Source organism: Athene cunicularia, assembly GCF_003259725.1.
Source record: "Athene cunicularia isolate RWA chromosome 2 unlocalized genomic scaffold, athCun1 chr2_part1, whole genome shotgun sequence".
NCBI lineage: Eukaryota > Metazoa > Chordata > Aves > Strigiformes > Strigidae > Athene > Athene cunicularia.
The window spans coordinates 27,225,582-27,243,079 of record NW_020799095.1 but is presented as its reverse complement, the minus strand read 5'-3'; the positions used below and the strand labels follow the sequence as shown (position 1 = coordinate 27,243,079).

Genomic DNA, 17,498 nt, shown 5'->3' with positions numbered 1-17,498 from the left:
AAAAAAAAAAAAAAAAAAAAAAAAAAAAAAAAAGGTTGCCTCAGGATTGGTGGAAAGCTTTTATGGGTTGAAAGCAGCTTAAACAACAGGGAACAAAAGCTTAATGATCACTTCTGGAGATGAGTCAGTGGTTAGGTGCCCTTGGGACAGGTATCAGGGCTGGCTTTCTGGCTTTTTGTTCAACATATTCATCAGTGACCTAATGCAGAGAAATCTCTAAGCTTCCAGGTGATACTTAGGTCTTCCAGATAAGAGTGAGAGACTCCAGGAGGGCCTCACATAACTGAGGAGACAAGAAGATGCCATATGAGCTTTAATACAGAAAAAAAGTGGTGACACACCCACAGAAAAATGATCTAAACCCTGCCTACACAATGCTGAACTCAGAACTGGAAACCAAACTCAGGAAGGAGATTTTGGAGTCGTTCTGGCCAGTCCTCTGAACCATTGGTTTAGTACATAAAGACAGTCAAAAATGCAACAAAACGTTGGATATCATTGAGAAAGGCACTGAGGGTAGATGTAAAAATTACATGGCACATCTTAAATGCATGTGTGTTTCTTGTCTCCACAACTTATGGACATGGCAGAGCTAGGAAAGGTGCAGAGAAGGTAACTAAAATAACGGAGGTAGAGGAGCTGTGTTATGACAAGTGGGTACAAATGCCGGGATTGTCCCCTTTGGAGAGGGGAAGTCAGAGGGGGCTTATGATTAAGGCCCACAGAGTCATGAAAGCAGTAGATGAGATGAAATTATCCTCAACTCCTACCACACTAGAACAGCACACCCTGAGACAAATTCTGGTTCACACTGGTGTGAACCTTGCTTTTGGGCAACTAGATGGTCTTTCAGTGCTGTGAAGCCAGTATGCACAAACAGATAATCGGGCTTTCACTTTGACTGCTATCAGTGAAATCTAAGATAGGCCTATCCATATTTTGTATGCCAATAGTGAAACAAAATTGCAGGACAGCACCTGAGCTGCAGACTGCTGCGATATTTAAATGTCATACTTTGGCCTCAGCCAAGGTCTTAAGCATCACGCAGCTGTCAGAAAACTGCAGGAGGCTAAATGGCACGCCAGGCTTCACCATTGCCTTCTTTTCTGAAAGCACTAACATAGTATCAGCCTGTCCTGAAAAAAAGACTAGGTATCAGGCCTTAGTTCCTCTGCTTAGTTTATTTTCTTTTCAGCTCCTCTTAATTAATTTTTCTTTTGTTATGCACACACAATTTTCCTTTTTTTTTTTTTTCAATGATTAGATGAATTGCTTTTTGTAGCCTTAAGTTTTGCTACTCACATTTTTTTGGTGTTTCCAAGTAATTTTAAATTTTCATTTGAAAATCAGTATGAAATTCAGAAAACACAGCCATTCATCTTAGCAAAGGTACACATCTTATCTAGGTCTTCAGTCATTTTACAACTTTGGAATCAGCTCCTGCTTTCACTAACCTAAGTGGTGGTAGACTGTTTCAGATTTAAACCAAAGTCATATTTATACCATCCTGACCGTGTAGAACAGACATGATCTGAGCGTTAATATCTTTCACCATGTTATGGAAATATATGCATATTAACTGCAAATACCCAAGTTCTCCTAGTTGTCCTTCACAAAGACTAACCACAAGATTGCTAGTGAGCGCAAATGCTTGACAACTTGTTCTGAGAGCACCAGCAATGCCAGAGAGGGAAGACCAGAGTGCAGAGAAAACATGAAAACTTTCTGAACACAGAGTAGTGGGAGAGTCTTTTACATGTGTGCATCTGCCATTTCTTCCACTCCATACTAAGTAGTTGCTATGGCTTTTCATGGAGTTAGATATAATTTTTAAGCCTGAATTTAATTTACAGATGAATTTTTCAAATATATGTTGGTTTTTTGCCTATCCTGTATACAGCCCTTACCCTTAAACAGGTAGAAGTAGGAAAGGCTTCCAGATAGCTACATGTAAATATATGTGCACCTCAAAGGACTCTTGGTTATTAAAACAATCTACCTCTCAGCGTACGACTGCTAAATCAATTTAACTATATCTGGGATTCAGCAAGAGCATTTGTGGTTACTCCATGTAAACTTAATTAATTACTGTAAGTAACTGCTTAAAAAGCTTTCCAAATATAACAATAAAGACAGATCAGAATGGACCTAACCGTTATCTAACAAATCATATGGTCTACCGCTGCATTTTTTAAGAACTGGATGCAATATTTTTTTTAAGTGATCTGTTTCAAAACTATAGCATATTGGTATTTCCAGTTAACTTAAAACACATAATGAACATTTTTATTAATTTCTGCACTCCTTGAAATGACAATCTGTCATGTTCGTTCTAACATACAGGACTTCTAACACCTGACTCACCAAATTTTTAGCATATGCAGATTCTGGGCTTCGAAAACTTTTAAAAGAAACACTTAAATGTTCTTCTTTTCCCCCTAGAATTCCTGAATTGAAGAAAGAGAATTCTCTAATAGGAATACCTCCTACTTAGTTAATTATGTTATTCATAGGTACATGGAAGCAGTCTACAAATGAAGTACACTCCTGTTTTCAAAGACTTAGATTAAAGGTCATAATCTAACTTGGCATTTCTGTAAAGACAGATTCTTTCTGTATTTTCCATTACTTTTTGTTTCAGAAGAATCTTGATGTATGTATAATTTTCCTTTGTGTTCTATCTGCACTTTGCTTGAATGATGTTCAAAATTGTTCTTCTGGAAGGCATGGATAATAGGTAACAGAAGTACATTTTTTGCCTCCCTACATGGGCCAACATCTGGAAAAATTGTAATGTTACGAGGCTTCCATTTAATGCCTCTGTGAGCTCAGATTGTTACTATTATTCTGTCTTTGTCACATAGATGAGCTCTATTTTACCATGATGGTTCCTCATGCTGCAAAAACTTTTAGAATTCACCTCCTGCCTAGTCCAGTAGACTTTTTTCAAGGCCCTTTGGTCTGGATCATTACTAAATATAACCACATACTGCTTTTTGTCTGCATAAAAAAAGATCCTCCAACACAAATCCCAAATCAAATAACTTTTTTACTCTTTTCTTTCCACAGTTCCAAGTAGTCACAAATTATTCTGTCACAATCTATAATCAGATTTTCCTGGAGCTCCACTCACATTTGAGAAATATGTTTATTTTCATGAGTTTCCCTAACTTACTTTTTTTTAAGCTTTTCTCAGATTTCTCTCCATTTCTTTTGGTGCTTTTATGTTTAGTTCTCCTTTTTCAGCTTAGCAACTTGATTTTGGAAATACTGATGCAAATGCTTAATTCATTATTGTAAATAGTCTCTATGACTTCACTCAAACTCTTAAAGTTAAATGTGTTCAGGCCTGTAGAATTTTCAGGATTAATGGTACCTTCATAAATATTTCTTTTCAAAGGGTGTGAGTACAGGGTGATATTCTTTGCTTAAGAAAAATAATTTTAATTTATGTTAATATTTGTAGCCCTACAGAGAAGACATCAACAGCTTGGAAGATATTTATTACAGAAAGCAAAATTGAAATTCTAAAGGATCATTTTGTAACTGTGGGGCAATCAGGGAAAATCATAGGAATTAAAAAATGCATTTGAAAAATCGTGGAAAACTTGTTGCATGAATTGCTACTAAACTATCCACGTCATAGCAAACCTGTATGTAGGTTCGAGCACTCATCAACTAATTTCAGTAAGCTAAAATCACAAGGACAATGCTATTAAATTCTTGTGCAACAAATAAAGCTAAAAGATGAGGATTATTCCGACCTCTCTCATATGTGTCTTACTGCTAGCCCAGCTCAAAACCATTCCAGACAATCACTGTCTAATCGTAGCATACCTTCAATTTTTCAGAGGTGAAAGAGTTGCACAGGGTATAGTTGGACCAAGTTCGGTTGCTCTCAGGATGACGGAACCAGTTTCCAGTTTCATCACAGTATTTTGAAGCCCTCTCTGATGATAAATGGCAATAATAGTTATTTTAGCATATGTACATTACGCTTTTAAAAATCCATACAAAAGAATTTCTATGATTGGAAATAACAAGCCTGTGTAACAAAATCCAAAGGGTTTTCAACTTGTGCAATTAATAAAGATTTGTCTGCTGCTTTTTTTCTTTTTATCAGAGACTTCTCTGATGGTATGCTTGTCATTTATCTGTCTCTTGTCTTGAATGAATGCAGTAAAGTGTATATACACCCAGCCTTCACCCAGATGCAATGATTTATGTGATAATTCATTTGAAAAGGCTGTTGAAAGCTGTTTATGGCAGAGAAAGTAATGTTAGGCCCTGATGGAAGTGTGCACAGCCAGGCAAACACAGTAGTTTCTGCATATCTTTAGTTCTCATCCCAACCTGCAATACTGATGTTGGAAAATGAATGTGCCCACTGGCTAGCATGCAAATCTAACTTTTTGTTTTCAAACCTGACACTCACTAGGACATGTTGTTATCCATACACAGACACTAACAGCCTGAGTCTTGCAGCATGGTTTCAGGTATCAAGGGAAATAATTAGTTAAAAATATTGTGCAGAGAAAAGCAGTGTATAAATCAGAGCCTGAGTGCTGGAGACGGTGACAGCCCCAACCCTGTGCTTATGCAGAGGGGTGGAAGAGTCCTGCCCACCCCTTATGCCAGCTAAATCCTGCCAGGGGTGAGTGGGACCGCTGTTCGTTTTCCTCTGAGGCTGCAAAACATGAAGGCACTGGGAGAAACAGCCTCACAAGCTTTTTGGCACAGGTCCCAGGTGTCCAGCTGAATTTAAAATGGCTGCACAGTTCTCTGTTTAAATAATCTGATGTGCGTTTGAACCTTCCACATGTGCCTCTGGTGCTGGTTCCCGTGCTGCAGGTGGCTCTGGCATCCTTTCTGAAAGCCCTGCCATACAGATCACTCTCCAGGCTTGTGCTCCTTCATGCACGTCCTTTTACTGTGGCAGGGGGACAGTTGGGGCTTCAGCACCATACAGCTCTGAGGGGCACCTGGAGCCGCAGATGTGTGCTGTGCCACAGTCTTCCTAGCCACGCTCACATTTCTGCCTGGGAAACCCTGGATGCTGCAGAGCAGGCAGTCACTCCTAATCATCTGCCAAGTTTTGGACTAGTTCCTTTGGCTTTCTCTCAAGCATTAGCCACGTGGGAGTCACTGGAAAGTTTGCCCAAGTAAGAAAGGCAGGATAAGATCAGAAACTTAAATTATTTGATGTTTTCTTAGGTAGTGACACAGCTGATTATGAAAAACACAGTATTTCAAGTCTGACTTCTTAGATAATCTAAAAAGTCTAGTTTGACTTCTCTTTGCCTATTATAGCTTTATAATTTTATTAGCTTTATATATATACTATCAGATTTCCAGTTAATACACTTCTACAGAGCCGATTACTATTTGAACATGCACATCTTCACTTTTTGTGTTCCACATTTGCATTTATTTTTCTTAAGCAGTTCTCATAATTAATAATTCTATTAATTTGGAAGATTCCTATTCCCTCCATAAATCCTAAGGAAAGAAACTCATCATACTGGCAAGATAAGGATTCTACAGATTAAGCTATCTTTCCCTGACTAAAAATAGACTTTATATAGTGTCATTGCATAAAAATAACCCAACAGGACAATCCTCCACAGCACACTTTTGAAATGATTGTGAGTTTCAAACCATTGTGTTGGAGGACGTGCTGAAAATCAATACATGTATCAACAACACCAAGAGGAACAGTACATGTTATCTCAGCCTTCCATCGCTGAAGCTTGGAGATAATCTCAGACTGCCTGTGTAGCAATGTTCCTGTTGTACTTGTTGCCAGATATCATCTAAAGCTGGAAAAAGTTTTCAGTCATAGATAAAAGATTAATGGTTACACTACCATGGAACACAGTGTACAAACATCATAGTTACTGTCATGCACTCTGCAAAATACATGGCTTTTGTTAATATGCTCTAGAATACAACGGTAACATCATCTATCATCTCTGTACTTTAGTGCCTAGATAGGCACTCTGATGAAGTTTAATGTGGCCTCTGTAAGTTAGAGACAAACCTGTTGCCTCATACTTTTCCCTGAAGCCAGCCAAACACAACTGATCCTAGTCTGGAAGCAGCCACAGCCCACAAATTTCTTGCTGTGATGGTGTCAGAGTATGGAACTGTGGGATAAGCCTCCCTGCTGTCCATCCCAGTGATTCAAACAGGTCAAACAGCTGTTCTAAATCTATGATTTTATACAGAAATAAAGCTGTGAGTCTGTAACCCAACCACAGTTCTACTGCAATTAATTCTACAGTGGTCCAGTAGCAGGTGTGGGATTATGAACCTGGGCACATGTTGGTTTTTATGCTAACCAGAAGAATCTAGTAAGCTCTGAAGAAATACACAAGTGTATAAGGATAGGTAAGGCAATACTGGCACGGCAAAATGGAAGTGTGTGAGTTTTTTATTCACATACTGTGTAAAAACTGATTTCTTAGGCTCTGTCTGCACCCTGTCAGCTTGGATAGGGCACCACTTGGGCATCACATTATTCAAAGTAGAGGAAGAGTGACATTGCATGGGATTCGTCTCACCTGACTTTAGCACCCTTAAAGTTATGCAATTCATAGGCAGTTGTGCAGGCTCTCTGTAGTTAGCTTATAAAGATAGACACTTCAAGAGCTATCTGGGAAAAATGGATGAAAGAAATCTCATCCACAAGGCCAGTTTCATGGGAGTAGTGAAGTGTACAAAAAGATTCACCATCAGTAATAGTTTTGCATTTGGTATTGTTTGTAATAGTGCTCTTACCATATTTTCATAAAAACAACTCAAGTCATTTATATGTAACAAATATCTTAACGCAGTAACTCTGGATAAGCATGACAACTCTATCAGTCAGTTTTTTTACAATTAGACCAACTCTATAGCTAGCACAGGTTAAAAGAGTCAACAGAAAGAAAGTTTTCCTCTGTTGCAGTGCATGCTCAGCACATACCAGACACTGGATTCTTTGCCATTGTTTGGACAGACCTGTATGTGTAGTGCTTAGTTTTGCAGATGGGGGAATTGCTGATGTAGCACATCTGATTTACTTACACCCTCAGTAAAATATTTTTGAAGAATTTTTTTCAAACACTTCCAATATAATGCAATGGAGATCCTAGAAAACTTCAATTCTAGTGTGCTAATAAGTGAAGAATTGTCACTATCATCAGAATGCCTCAGTCAGCAGAACTGGAATCTGTATTTGGGGAGATAAGAATTGATTTTTAAAATACAGCTGTCATTCTTGCTAAGAAGCAGGACAGAAATACACAGAACAGTAGGAGGAAAGAACAAGTTGGACAAAGTGTTCAGATTTGCTTTATTTATCACTGTCTAAATGATGATCACTTCAAGACACAGAAATGGACCAACAAATCCAGAGCTGGGTTTCTTTGCCTGGGTCAGGAAATTTGCATTTTGTGGCAGCAAGAGAAGGGATCTCCCAAGCCTAGTTGTCTGTACACTGCTCAGGGTGCTCCAGCAGGTCCCCAGGACCACTGAGATGCTGCTCCTTGCCTGCAGCCCAGGCACATCACCCTGCCGAGGCACAGTGCTGGGTCGAAGGAGCACATGATGGACTGGGTACTCAAGAGGGGACACCATGGTTGGGGAGGTGAATTAGGGGATGCCTGAGGAAGTGGGGTCCCTGACTGCCAGAAGCCAGGGGGGTAGAAGGAGCTGCACCTGCTGCTGCAACCCAGAAGGTCTCTCTCTCTCTCTCTCTCTCTCTCTCTCTCTCTCTTTGGTTTGTGGAAGGCTATGATTTCTCATCTGCAATGACTGCTCTTGTCAGCTTGGCAACCTACTCAGCTTTGTGCATTTTGCCAGCTGTGACAAGAGTGAGCCTGTGTCCCTCAAATCCAGTCCCTGCTGATCACAGGCATCACAGCTGGTAAATCCAAAAGGGTCTGCAAAGAGCTACTCAATCTGTTCCCCCTTCTTCTGCATGGAGCATTTATCCTTATTTCTCTAAAGGTATTTTGTAAGAAAGACAAAGCAATTCAGAGACAGCAGTATGGCACAAGAAGAGAGGTGCAGAGGACACAAATACTGCCGTGCCTCTCCCCCCTCAGCTGCTGTGATCCACACTCCAGAGTAAAAGGACCTCAATCCCTCTAGTCAGTGTCAGAGCAGGAAGGCAAGGCTGTACTTCCATGTTTCTCAGTTGTGAAAATTAACAACACATTAATCATTATCCAAGGTAATTGCTTATGGATACATATGGATCTGTTTCCAAAATGCACTTGTAGAAACTTTGCTCTTGGAGCCACATGAATAGTTCTAAGTAACTGGTTTACTAAATGGAACCAAAGACAGAAATGCAACGAAGTCAAGAACTGAGTAGAGCTTTACTAAATACTGCCTTGGATCACAAAGTTGTGCAGGGCTTGCTCCCTGCTGGGGTGGTATCTTAACCACTACTCTTTGCCAAAGAGGAAAGGGAAAGAAAATGAAACTAAAAGGTATGACTGTCAGTGCTCAACTTGCATGTTCAGCTCCACTGCTCTATGTGACTGCACCAAATTAATCCTGACCAAACGCACCATGCAGGGAGTGAGGTGGGTAATATAACACTCTCCTGTCACAAACCCAGCAGCTTGTGCACAGCACTGGGCAATGCTCTGCTCCTCCTGCTGCCCCCAGTGAATCTGCCTTGCTAGAAGGCTGTTACAGCCACAATATATTTTCCTTTTTTTATTAGCAAGAACATTACCAGCATGAATTACATACTACAGTCCTATCAAATTCAATTCCTAGCAATTTCAGTGTGACCTGGACAAAGGGATTACACCAAAGATTAATATGGATAAAATATGAATAGAAAATACAAATCAAGAGAAACTGTGCATGTTGTCTGAATAGGGGAGTATAAAACTCAGCCCTGTTCAGAGCTTCACAGTCAGGAGTGGATGAGACAATGAATCTCCTGCTGTTACTGAAGTTAAAGCAGTAGGTCTCAGTATGTTTTCCAGACAAATTGATTTTGTTTTATACATTATCACATTATGTGTGTGATGGTCATTGTGAGAAAGAGATTGCTACAAGAAGCAACAGTTGTTTATTGAAAAGGACAAAGTTGTCACAGCTTGTAAAGAGGGGTTTCTGTTTGTCTGGTAGCTTTAAGATACTGATTTCCTTTCACAGGATAGAGCTTCCTCAGGTGGGGAAAGAAGTGTGGGAAGCCCTAGCTAACTGAACAGACTAGATTATCACAGTGTTCCTTCTTTGAGAACACAGATTCCTATCTAGTAAGAACTGATGCAAATTCAGTGAAACAAGTGGGACTCCATCTAGTAGTTAGTTGTGAAGCTGCCAGACACAAAATGAATGGAGCACTTAGCATGTTCTCCATCATTTTCCTTCTGGGTCCTTTTCTCCAGAATATGATTTGTCATTATTTACTCTCTAACATACTCTAGCAATTTGTTCTTGGCATTGATGCTGAATGTTGTTGGGGGTTCAGATATAGAGAACTGGTATACAGCACCCACAGGTGCAGATGGGAGGAGGATCCGACCAGATCTGCTGCCAGATTATGTTTCACTTTTCCAGTTACAAATGAAGTAAGTATCAAAGCACAAAAAGAAAGCTGAATGATATCATTTTATTCCAGGACTCAAAGCTATACATGGCCTTAAATTAAAGTAGTTTAGCCATCAGCGAGCTGATACACAGCGGTTCTGCAGATCTCAGTGCACCCCAAAGCAGCACAGCATGGAATCCTTGTTTCAGAAGTCCATGGAGTTACTTGCATGACTAAAATGCATGCTGAGGTGGTTTGATATCATGGAGACTTAATGGGAAGAAAATCTGACAGGCATTGCAGTTTTCATCTTGTAAAATAGTTGTTCTTTCGGATGAATTTTCTGTTTCTCAGCAGAAAATCTGGCTTTATTTTGTTTAACAGGCATAATTTACCAAAGGAAATAATGACTTCTGACACAAAACCTGACAGACTTCTCAGGACAGCTGAACCTGTGCTTTTGACCACCTGTAAGTGGCAGCCACTTCCATTAGCAGTTGAAAGACTTCTAGTCACCCCCATGACTTCTTGTCTCCCTCCTCCTTTATTAAGTCCCTGTGTGACAATCAGCCACGTGTAAAGCAAAAGCTGACTACCCACTGGTTTGATGTTGCAGCAGTAATATGTGTTGGGTTACTCAACAGCTACTCCAGGAAAGTGGCTCTGGCTCAACCAGGAGCTGCTGAGTTGCTGTCAAGCCAGGGAAACAGTTGTTGACTGACTGGGATGAAGGCAAAGAGGTTGACAGAGGTGCTGACAAAGAGAAGCAAGATGTACCAGGGGAAAATACTGAGTCCAGAAGACCAAAGGTATTGTTGCTAAACAGGACAGGAGAGAGAAAAGTAGGAAATTAAATGCTGGAGGAGGCTTTTCCTCCTAAGGTTGTGTACAGAGAACAGGAGTACTAAAAAATTCTCAAATCTGTTTAAAGCATGACAAAAATAGTAACCGCAGTACACACACCCCCTTTGCGCCAGGCTATGCAGCATGCATCTGTATATTAAGGAGTGATCTGCAAACAGCCTTATGAGCCACAGACCTTGGCGTTAATAAGCCTTAATAAGTGGAACAAGGTGCTTCTTCATGGATAGCTTCAAGTGTTACTTAGCAGAGCAATCTGTTCAGAACAAGTCACTGGAGACACGTGGGCAAGTGGAAAAGCTGGGAATAGGTGGTTTGGAAGCAAGCAGAGGAGTGGCTCTGTAATCACTCCCATGCACTGAGGGATGAGGACCTCGAATTGTGGGGAGACTTTTGTGATCACAGCACTGCCCAACACCACCTTTTGCAGGTATCAGCTCAACAGCGCATGGAGTATACATAAACTAGGACTGTTAGTGCCACAGGGTTGTTGTTTGTTTTTTTTTTTTTCTTAAAAAACCATGGGAGCAAGGCAAGTAGAAGCCTTGTAGTAAATTGTCATATTATCATGAACAAAACGGGGGCTGAAGTGAAAGGTACAGACCCCATCCAAGAGGCACCTCTAACATGCATGTAGGAAAAGGCTACCTCAGGATCCAGAGCCTCAAGCTCCCTCCTGAATGTGGGTATTTCTATCTGGGAACTGAAGCAAGTTTGGCCAATTCTTTTAAAATGCTCTTCTGGTATCTTTTGTGCAAATAGCCTAGTGGTTGAAGCAGTTGTCCATGGAGGGGAGACCTAGTTCAAAGGTACCCCTCCAGTTGAGGGTCTCAGCTTCTCAGCCTGTTTTCCCAGAGGTGCTCCAAATATGACACTGTACATTAAAGACGTCAAGACTGTCAGAAAGCAAAAAAAGGTCACAAAAGACAAAACTTTGTGATTCAGTGCCTGTTGGGTGTCTCGGGGATGTAAACTGCTGTAAAGATTTGTGGGGTAGGACTCAGAGTATTCCCACAAGAGATGGACAGTCACAGTGCCACATAAACTCACTTCCCGGGCACACAAATCCTGCAATCCATTCTGTTCAGTGCCTACTTCCACTGGAAAGCGGGAGGTTCCTCCATCAAAGTTGGGATGCAGGTTTTAATCCTCTCATACCGGGATTGACACTGGAAGTTTCCCACTTGCTGAGTGAATTTTCTAATCATGGATAGCTTGATTTATAAAGAACAGAAATATCGATCAATCGGGCTGCTACTGTAAATGGGATTCAGCAAAATGCATACTGGGTCTGATCCAACGTGAAAACTCCTCTATTTCTAAAAAGGCAACAAGCTCAACAAAATGAACAGTTTCAGCTAATGGTACTGGATAATTAATTCACAGCTATGCAATAGTCTGTTTCCTTACTTTCCAGTTGGGCACATACATTTTGGTTTAACCTTGTTGAAAATTTTCAGATTTATATACGCTCCTCCCCAAATGTTTACTTTCATAGTTTTTAAATGCAATTAGTGCACTATGTCTATGCGGGATTTAGCACATTGTAGCATCAAGCACCCCCTACAAGCAACATGTCCTGAGCGTTGAACACACAAGTGTGTCTTTCTTCAAACAATACTCTTTGTGGAGTTATACTTGTGTCTAATAGTTCCTATTATTTCTGTCCTAGATTTTTCTTTTCATTTGTCCTTTTAAATGTTCTTGAATTACTTCTCTTAAGTCTGCATGGCTGCTAATATGTTTATGAATTCAATGAACAACTGAAACTTGGAGACTGAAAGAACATTATTTCTGCTCATCTGCTTCCATAAAATATTTTCCAATAAAAACTGAACAAAGAACATGCTGATACAGATTTTATGCACATAAGCATTTTCTCTTCATTACTTAGAATGAGGTGTTTAAAATATTTTGATATTATATCTAGGTGGTTAATATATTCATAAACTAGGTTCCATAAATCCATGGGTAATATTTACATATATATAAAATATTTTACAAATGAAAACATGTAAATTAAAAACCCCCAAAGCTTGACCTATTTTAATTTCAGCCAAACTCTCTGAGATTTCACAATGTTGCAAAAAAGCCACTGGAAACATGCTTCCACTCAATGGCATGAATGTTCTGAAGACTTCCTTAGAGTAAGATGATAAAAAGAAATACTGTACCAGTTGGATCAAAGTCTGGAAAGTAATCCGGACAATTCTGAGCAGTGATTCTTCCAGCAGGGGTGTCATCCCAGCACAACCAGCCATCCCACGTTCGGTTGCAGAACAAACCTGGACATTTAAGAGGAGTGCAGCAGTTAATTCAACACACAGTCACTTCTGAACCTGCTCTGTTACAGCCTCTCAGGGAATATTGCCATCTGCAGACCTGTTAGAATAATCCTTGTTATTTCTGCACTTTGAGTGGCATTCAGGTGCTACAAGGTACTTGTTTTTGCTGACCTGATGTTAGTGATGTTCATTTTGCCGGAAAGTAATGTTTTAAAACTTGTTGAGCTGAACTTTGAATGTAGGGTCTGATTGTATAAATTATTTTGGATCCTGCTTATGTCCTCAGCTGCAAGCGTGTACAGACACTAGTGGTACTCAAAGACCTTACAGACATCCGCTTTTCATTTGACTTTCTGCTGTTCAGCAGGACCAAAAAACAAGTCTTTGAAATGTAGATGTCAGAAGGGCTTTTACAGGGACATCCCAGCTAAAAGCAACATTTGCAGAGACAGTTCCCTGTAGGGTTGTTGCATTGCTCCACACCAGAGATCGGTGACATAACTACAGATGCAGTGAGGCAGGTGCAAGACCTATCTGTAACAGGAGAATTCTGCCTGCTGATGGTTGTCTGTGTAGGCATGCTGTGATCCTGTCCTCATCATGCCCCTTCTGGGAACGTAGCACTGTGGAAGCTGTGTCCCCTACAAGGACTGTTCTGAGCCCCAGAAAGAGCAGCCATGCTAGGGAGGCAGAATACAGCTCATTCTTGATTCCTACTACAGAGATGTTACATACATGGTCCACAGAAACTGTGCTGTAAGACTGCTTGCTGTAACACAATTTTCTGGCTTACTGTGGATTTATTCAAGTAACACATTAACACACACACGCCCACCCACACCCCCCCCTGTATTTCTTAGTTATTTTCCATTTAAAATCAGTTTGTGTTTGGGAAAATATGTCTGTCATCATGACCATAGGTTAAAGGGAAATACAGCGAGAAGATACATCTTGCCTTTTTTTGGTCTGGTCCAAAGGGAGTTTCAGAATTACTGCTATGACCATGTAGGTTGTTTTTGAAAGAATCATGTGGAAGGCACCTAATAACCATTGAAAGTTAATAAAATACGAGCAGCTAATTGCTTCTGGTGTTTTTGAAATTATTCACAGTTAAGCCTTCTTACTGAAGCAAGAAAGCTGTAAAAAGACATCTGAATTGTTCAAATTTGCTCCCATAACTGGTTTTAAGTCAAAATAGTTGTGGATTAAAAATTGAAAGCATAAACCATTACAAATTATTTTTTTCCCAATTAGATGCCTAGCAAAAAAGATATTTTAATGAACACATTTTCTTAATTAGCTAAGATTTTATGCACTTCTATTTTTCCATTGTCAAGTTAAATGTGCTAACGCTACTTGTTCACTTAATTCATTAATTAACCACTGTATCAGCAGTTTGTTATCTTCAGGCATTCCCATGTTTTCTAGCTTTGAGATGTATCTGAAAGACTTTTAGGAATAGTTTTGTAATACCAAAGAAAAAGAAGAGTAGAAAATATTTGCAACTTGAGCTTGTATCTGAAATACACTGCAGAATGGGGCTGGTAGGAATTTCTACCTTTAAATCCTTTGCCTTGCCTGATTAAAAAAAATAAAATATCACAGATGTTGATCTATACATTGTGGAATGTGTCTTTCAAGGTAAGTAACAGGATATATATGCACACGTACATCCGTAAATATATATATACACATATATATAGATATATACATGCATACATATATATGTTTTTTTTAAGTGATGTAGGAAATTAAACGATGTAAGTAATAAAACAGAAAAGAAAGATTTGAACACCATATTGCCATATCACCAGCTAAAAAGACTACATTTTTGGATGGACAGGGAGTGTGGGAGTGCTGCGCTGTCCTGGAGGGATGGTCAGGTGTCTGATGGTCATGTGCCTGAGCTCCTCATTTTGTTATTTCTTTGAGATTAAAGATCATCAATTCTACTTTGAAATGGGCAAGATAACTGTGTGTTCATGGTTCATTACTTCGGCTCTGCTGACACATGCTGCCACAGCTCACCTGTATTATATCATCTATCTGGCTCCTGAGCACGAGACACTATGCAGTTCTCTGCAGTTCACTGCCACCAGCTTTGAGCCCCAGGATTATGAAAGATTTAAACTACCTTTGCACCAATCTACAAATATGCTACATCAGGGACTGCAGAGAAACCAGAGAAAAATTAGACACATCTTGGCTGGCTCTGTAAAGTCATACCAGACACTGGGCTTTCCTGCGAACTCCAGTGTTAGACTCCACTACTGTTTATGCTGTTTATCCCAGTATACCCCTTCAGCTCATATGTTGGGCTTTTCCTCTCACGAGTCACCCCTACAGTTGTCCTTTGTATTAAGGGAATTTCACATCTCATCCCATCCTCCCTTTCAAATTTTCATCCAAGAGACTTAGATCCTTGTTCCCTTCCAACGCTTTATGAAGTGTAAATGTTGGAGGGCTGGTGAGAATCCTGTAATTCAGTTGAAAATGCAACTTCAGTAGTGTTGGCATCATTCCTTACTCATTATCTTCATTCTGGGTTACAAATTAATTAAGTGCATGTTGCTACAGTCATAACAGTCCCCAATGGCATCACTTAAATCTAGCTGCCAGTCAAGGGAACACAGGAACTGCTGTGCTGTCTGATGGCTGCGGGTCTGCCACTGCTGCCCTCCTGGGCTAATGCTGCCCTTGAGAACGCTGCCAGGAATTCATATGTCATGGGACACATGAATTCCCAGCTCATGCTGGGAAAACACTTCAGCCCTTAGCAACTAATCACACAAGCAAGGTGCAAAAGAAAGGTGAGTACAGAGGAACTATCAATGGATGAAAAAAATTACATATTTATAAAGCTGGACACTAAAAGAGTAATCTGAGCAGACAGCAAGTTATTTCCCCCTCAAGCCCAGCAACTAAAGGCTTGTTTATGGCTGAAACACAACGCTTTCTATTTCATAACCCTGTTTAAATACTTGTGGGTTTTCCTCATTACTGGCCTGAATGAAAACCTATTTGAAGCAATGGGAATATTTTTATTCATTCCAAAACATTTTGCATCAAGACCTGAGTATCTTAACAACTAATTATTCTTTGAGTCTTACAGAGAGAGCCCAGTAAAATCTTTGGCTTTATTCTTGCATTACAAAAAATCCCACATTATCTCCACTCCATCTATTAGGTTGGGTTTTTTAAATCATGGTTTTTTAATATCTTTTCTCTTTAAACTGTGTCCTCAGTATCTATGTTCTTTACTTGCATAAATCCCTACAATGCCTCTAATATTTTTTTCTGTAGACTCCTCATAACTTCTTCCATATTTTCTGTGGGAAAAAGTGACCAGAACGCTCTGTCCCAACTAGAAATGGTGCTTCATTTATACTGTGCCATTGTAGTACTACTATTATTTGTCATTTCTCTTTCTGTTAATCTTAGTATGTGCCTCATATTTGATAAAGATGTGTCCTCAGTGCTTTATAAACCTCTTTTTTGCTAGTGTTACTGCTGAATATGTAATACCTGGCACATCTGTGTCGGTACAGAGCATGGCATCTATCAGTCAATACAAAAATGACAGAAAAAATAAACAGTGAGCAAACAGAATGACATTTCTATTCAAGATAACACCGTTGACAATTGGTTCTTTGTGTGAGCTTGCTGAAAGGTTCTGGACAATATCATTCCATAAGCAAGAACAGGAGACATTCAAGCAGCAAAGCACTGAGCCAGACATGTAGGTGACAGGGGTACCGTCTGCATGGGCGGGAAGAGCTGTTCATTCCCTGGGATTGTTCCAGGCTTTTTTCTTTCTCAGTACTTGATGCTGAGTTAGTGGGAATTTGACTACTGCTTACAGGAAAGAAACTGCACCCCAAGGAAGACTGTGTAGAAGAAAATGTTTATAGTGATAAAAACAAGCATGGTAATAGACAAGCAGATTTTTTAAAAAACTTTTTTACCTTTTTTCCTATATGGAGGAGCTCTGTTCATCCTCTCATAGCATTTGAACTGTGAATCTATTATCTTCTGTCGTATGACTGAATTTTCAGTTACTACAGGCTCTAATGTAGGATCAGTATAATTTACAGTAGAAGAAAGACTTGGAACCATTCTCTGCACAGAAATGAAAAACTGTTAGTGTAAGTGAATAAACTAGGGGGATAAAATAAAAAGTGAGGATCAGAAACCTCTATTATGTATGCTTCAAAGGCCTTTTATTTGCAAATGTGTTTAGCATTATGACACGCCTTCTACTGCTTGCAAAGTAAATGCTGTATTTTTACTACTTCACATCACTATAAACTCAGGATTTAAACTAAGCCCTTTTTCTTGGCAAAACAGAGGACCATTAGCTACTTGATAAAGTTTTCAAAATCTTTTAATTTATCTTAGCTATCTGCAAAAAAAATGTTTATCTGCCCAAGGTTACACCCATTTTATTCTGCTCACTCATGCTGATTTCTCTCCAGGCTGCCCAGACAAAGTATCTCAGTGCCACAGATTATTCCATGTTTTATTTCACCTGATTTGAGCTCCTTCAACTGTTAAGGTTATAGAAACACAGGTTAGACAGTTTAAACTTCACTACCTGGATTTAGCTCCTAGTTAAGCAAAGTGTCCCTAGATTTAAGAGTCTGAATAGCAAGGTTTTCTTTGAGCAAATGGCATCTTCTGACTTCTCCCACTCCCAGCTGCCTGCAGGGCAAAGGGAAGGGTCGTTGCCTCTGGAAGGCAAAAATCTCAGGTAGAGGGGTCAGCTCTCTTTTTTTTCCCTCCCTCCCTCCCTCCCTCCCTCCCTCCCTCCC

At 39.8% G+C, this 17,498-nt stretch overlaps 1 protein-coding gene across 1 annotated transcript in view; it reads right to left on the bottom strand.

The window, feature by feature from the left end:
• CALCR (calcitonin receptor) overlaps positions 1–17,498 on the bottom strand; it is a 75,446-nt gene that overhangs the window by 48,493 nt on the left and 9,455 nt on the right. Inside the window, exons 2-4 of the mRNA XM_026842425.1 lie at positions 16,653–16,806; positions 12,577–12,687; positions 3,838–3,950 (exon numbers count right to left, since the gene is read on the bottom strand). Of these exons, the coding sequence (XP_026698226.1) occupies positions 3,838–3,950; positions 12,577–12,687; positions 16,653–16,806 (378 nt within the window). The remainder of the gene's footprint in view (positions 1–3,837; positions 3,951–12,576; positions 12,688–16,652; positions 16,807–17,498) is intronic.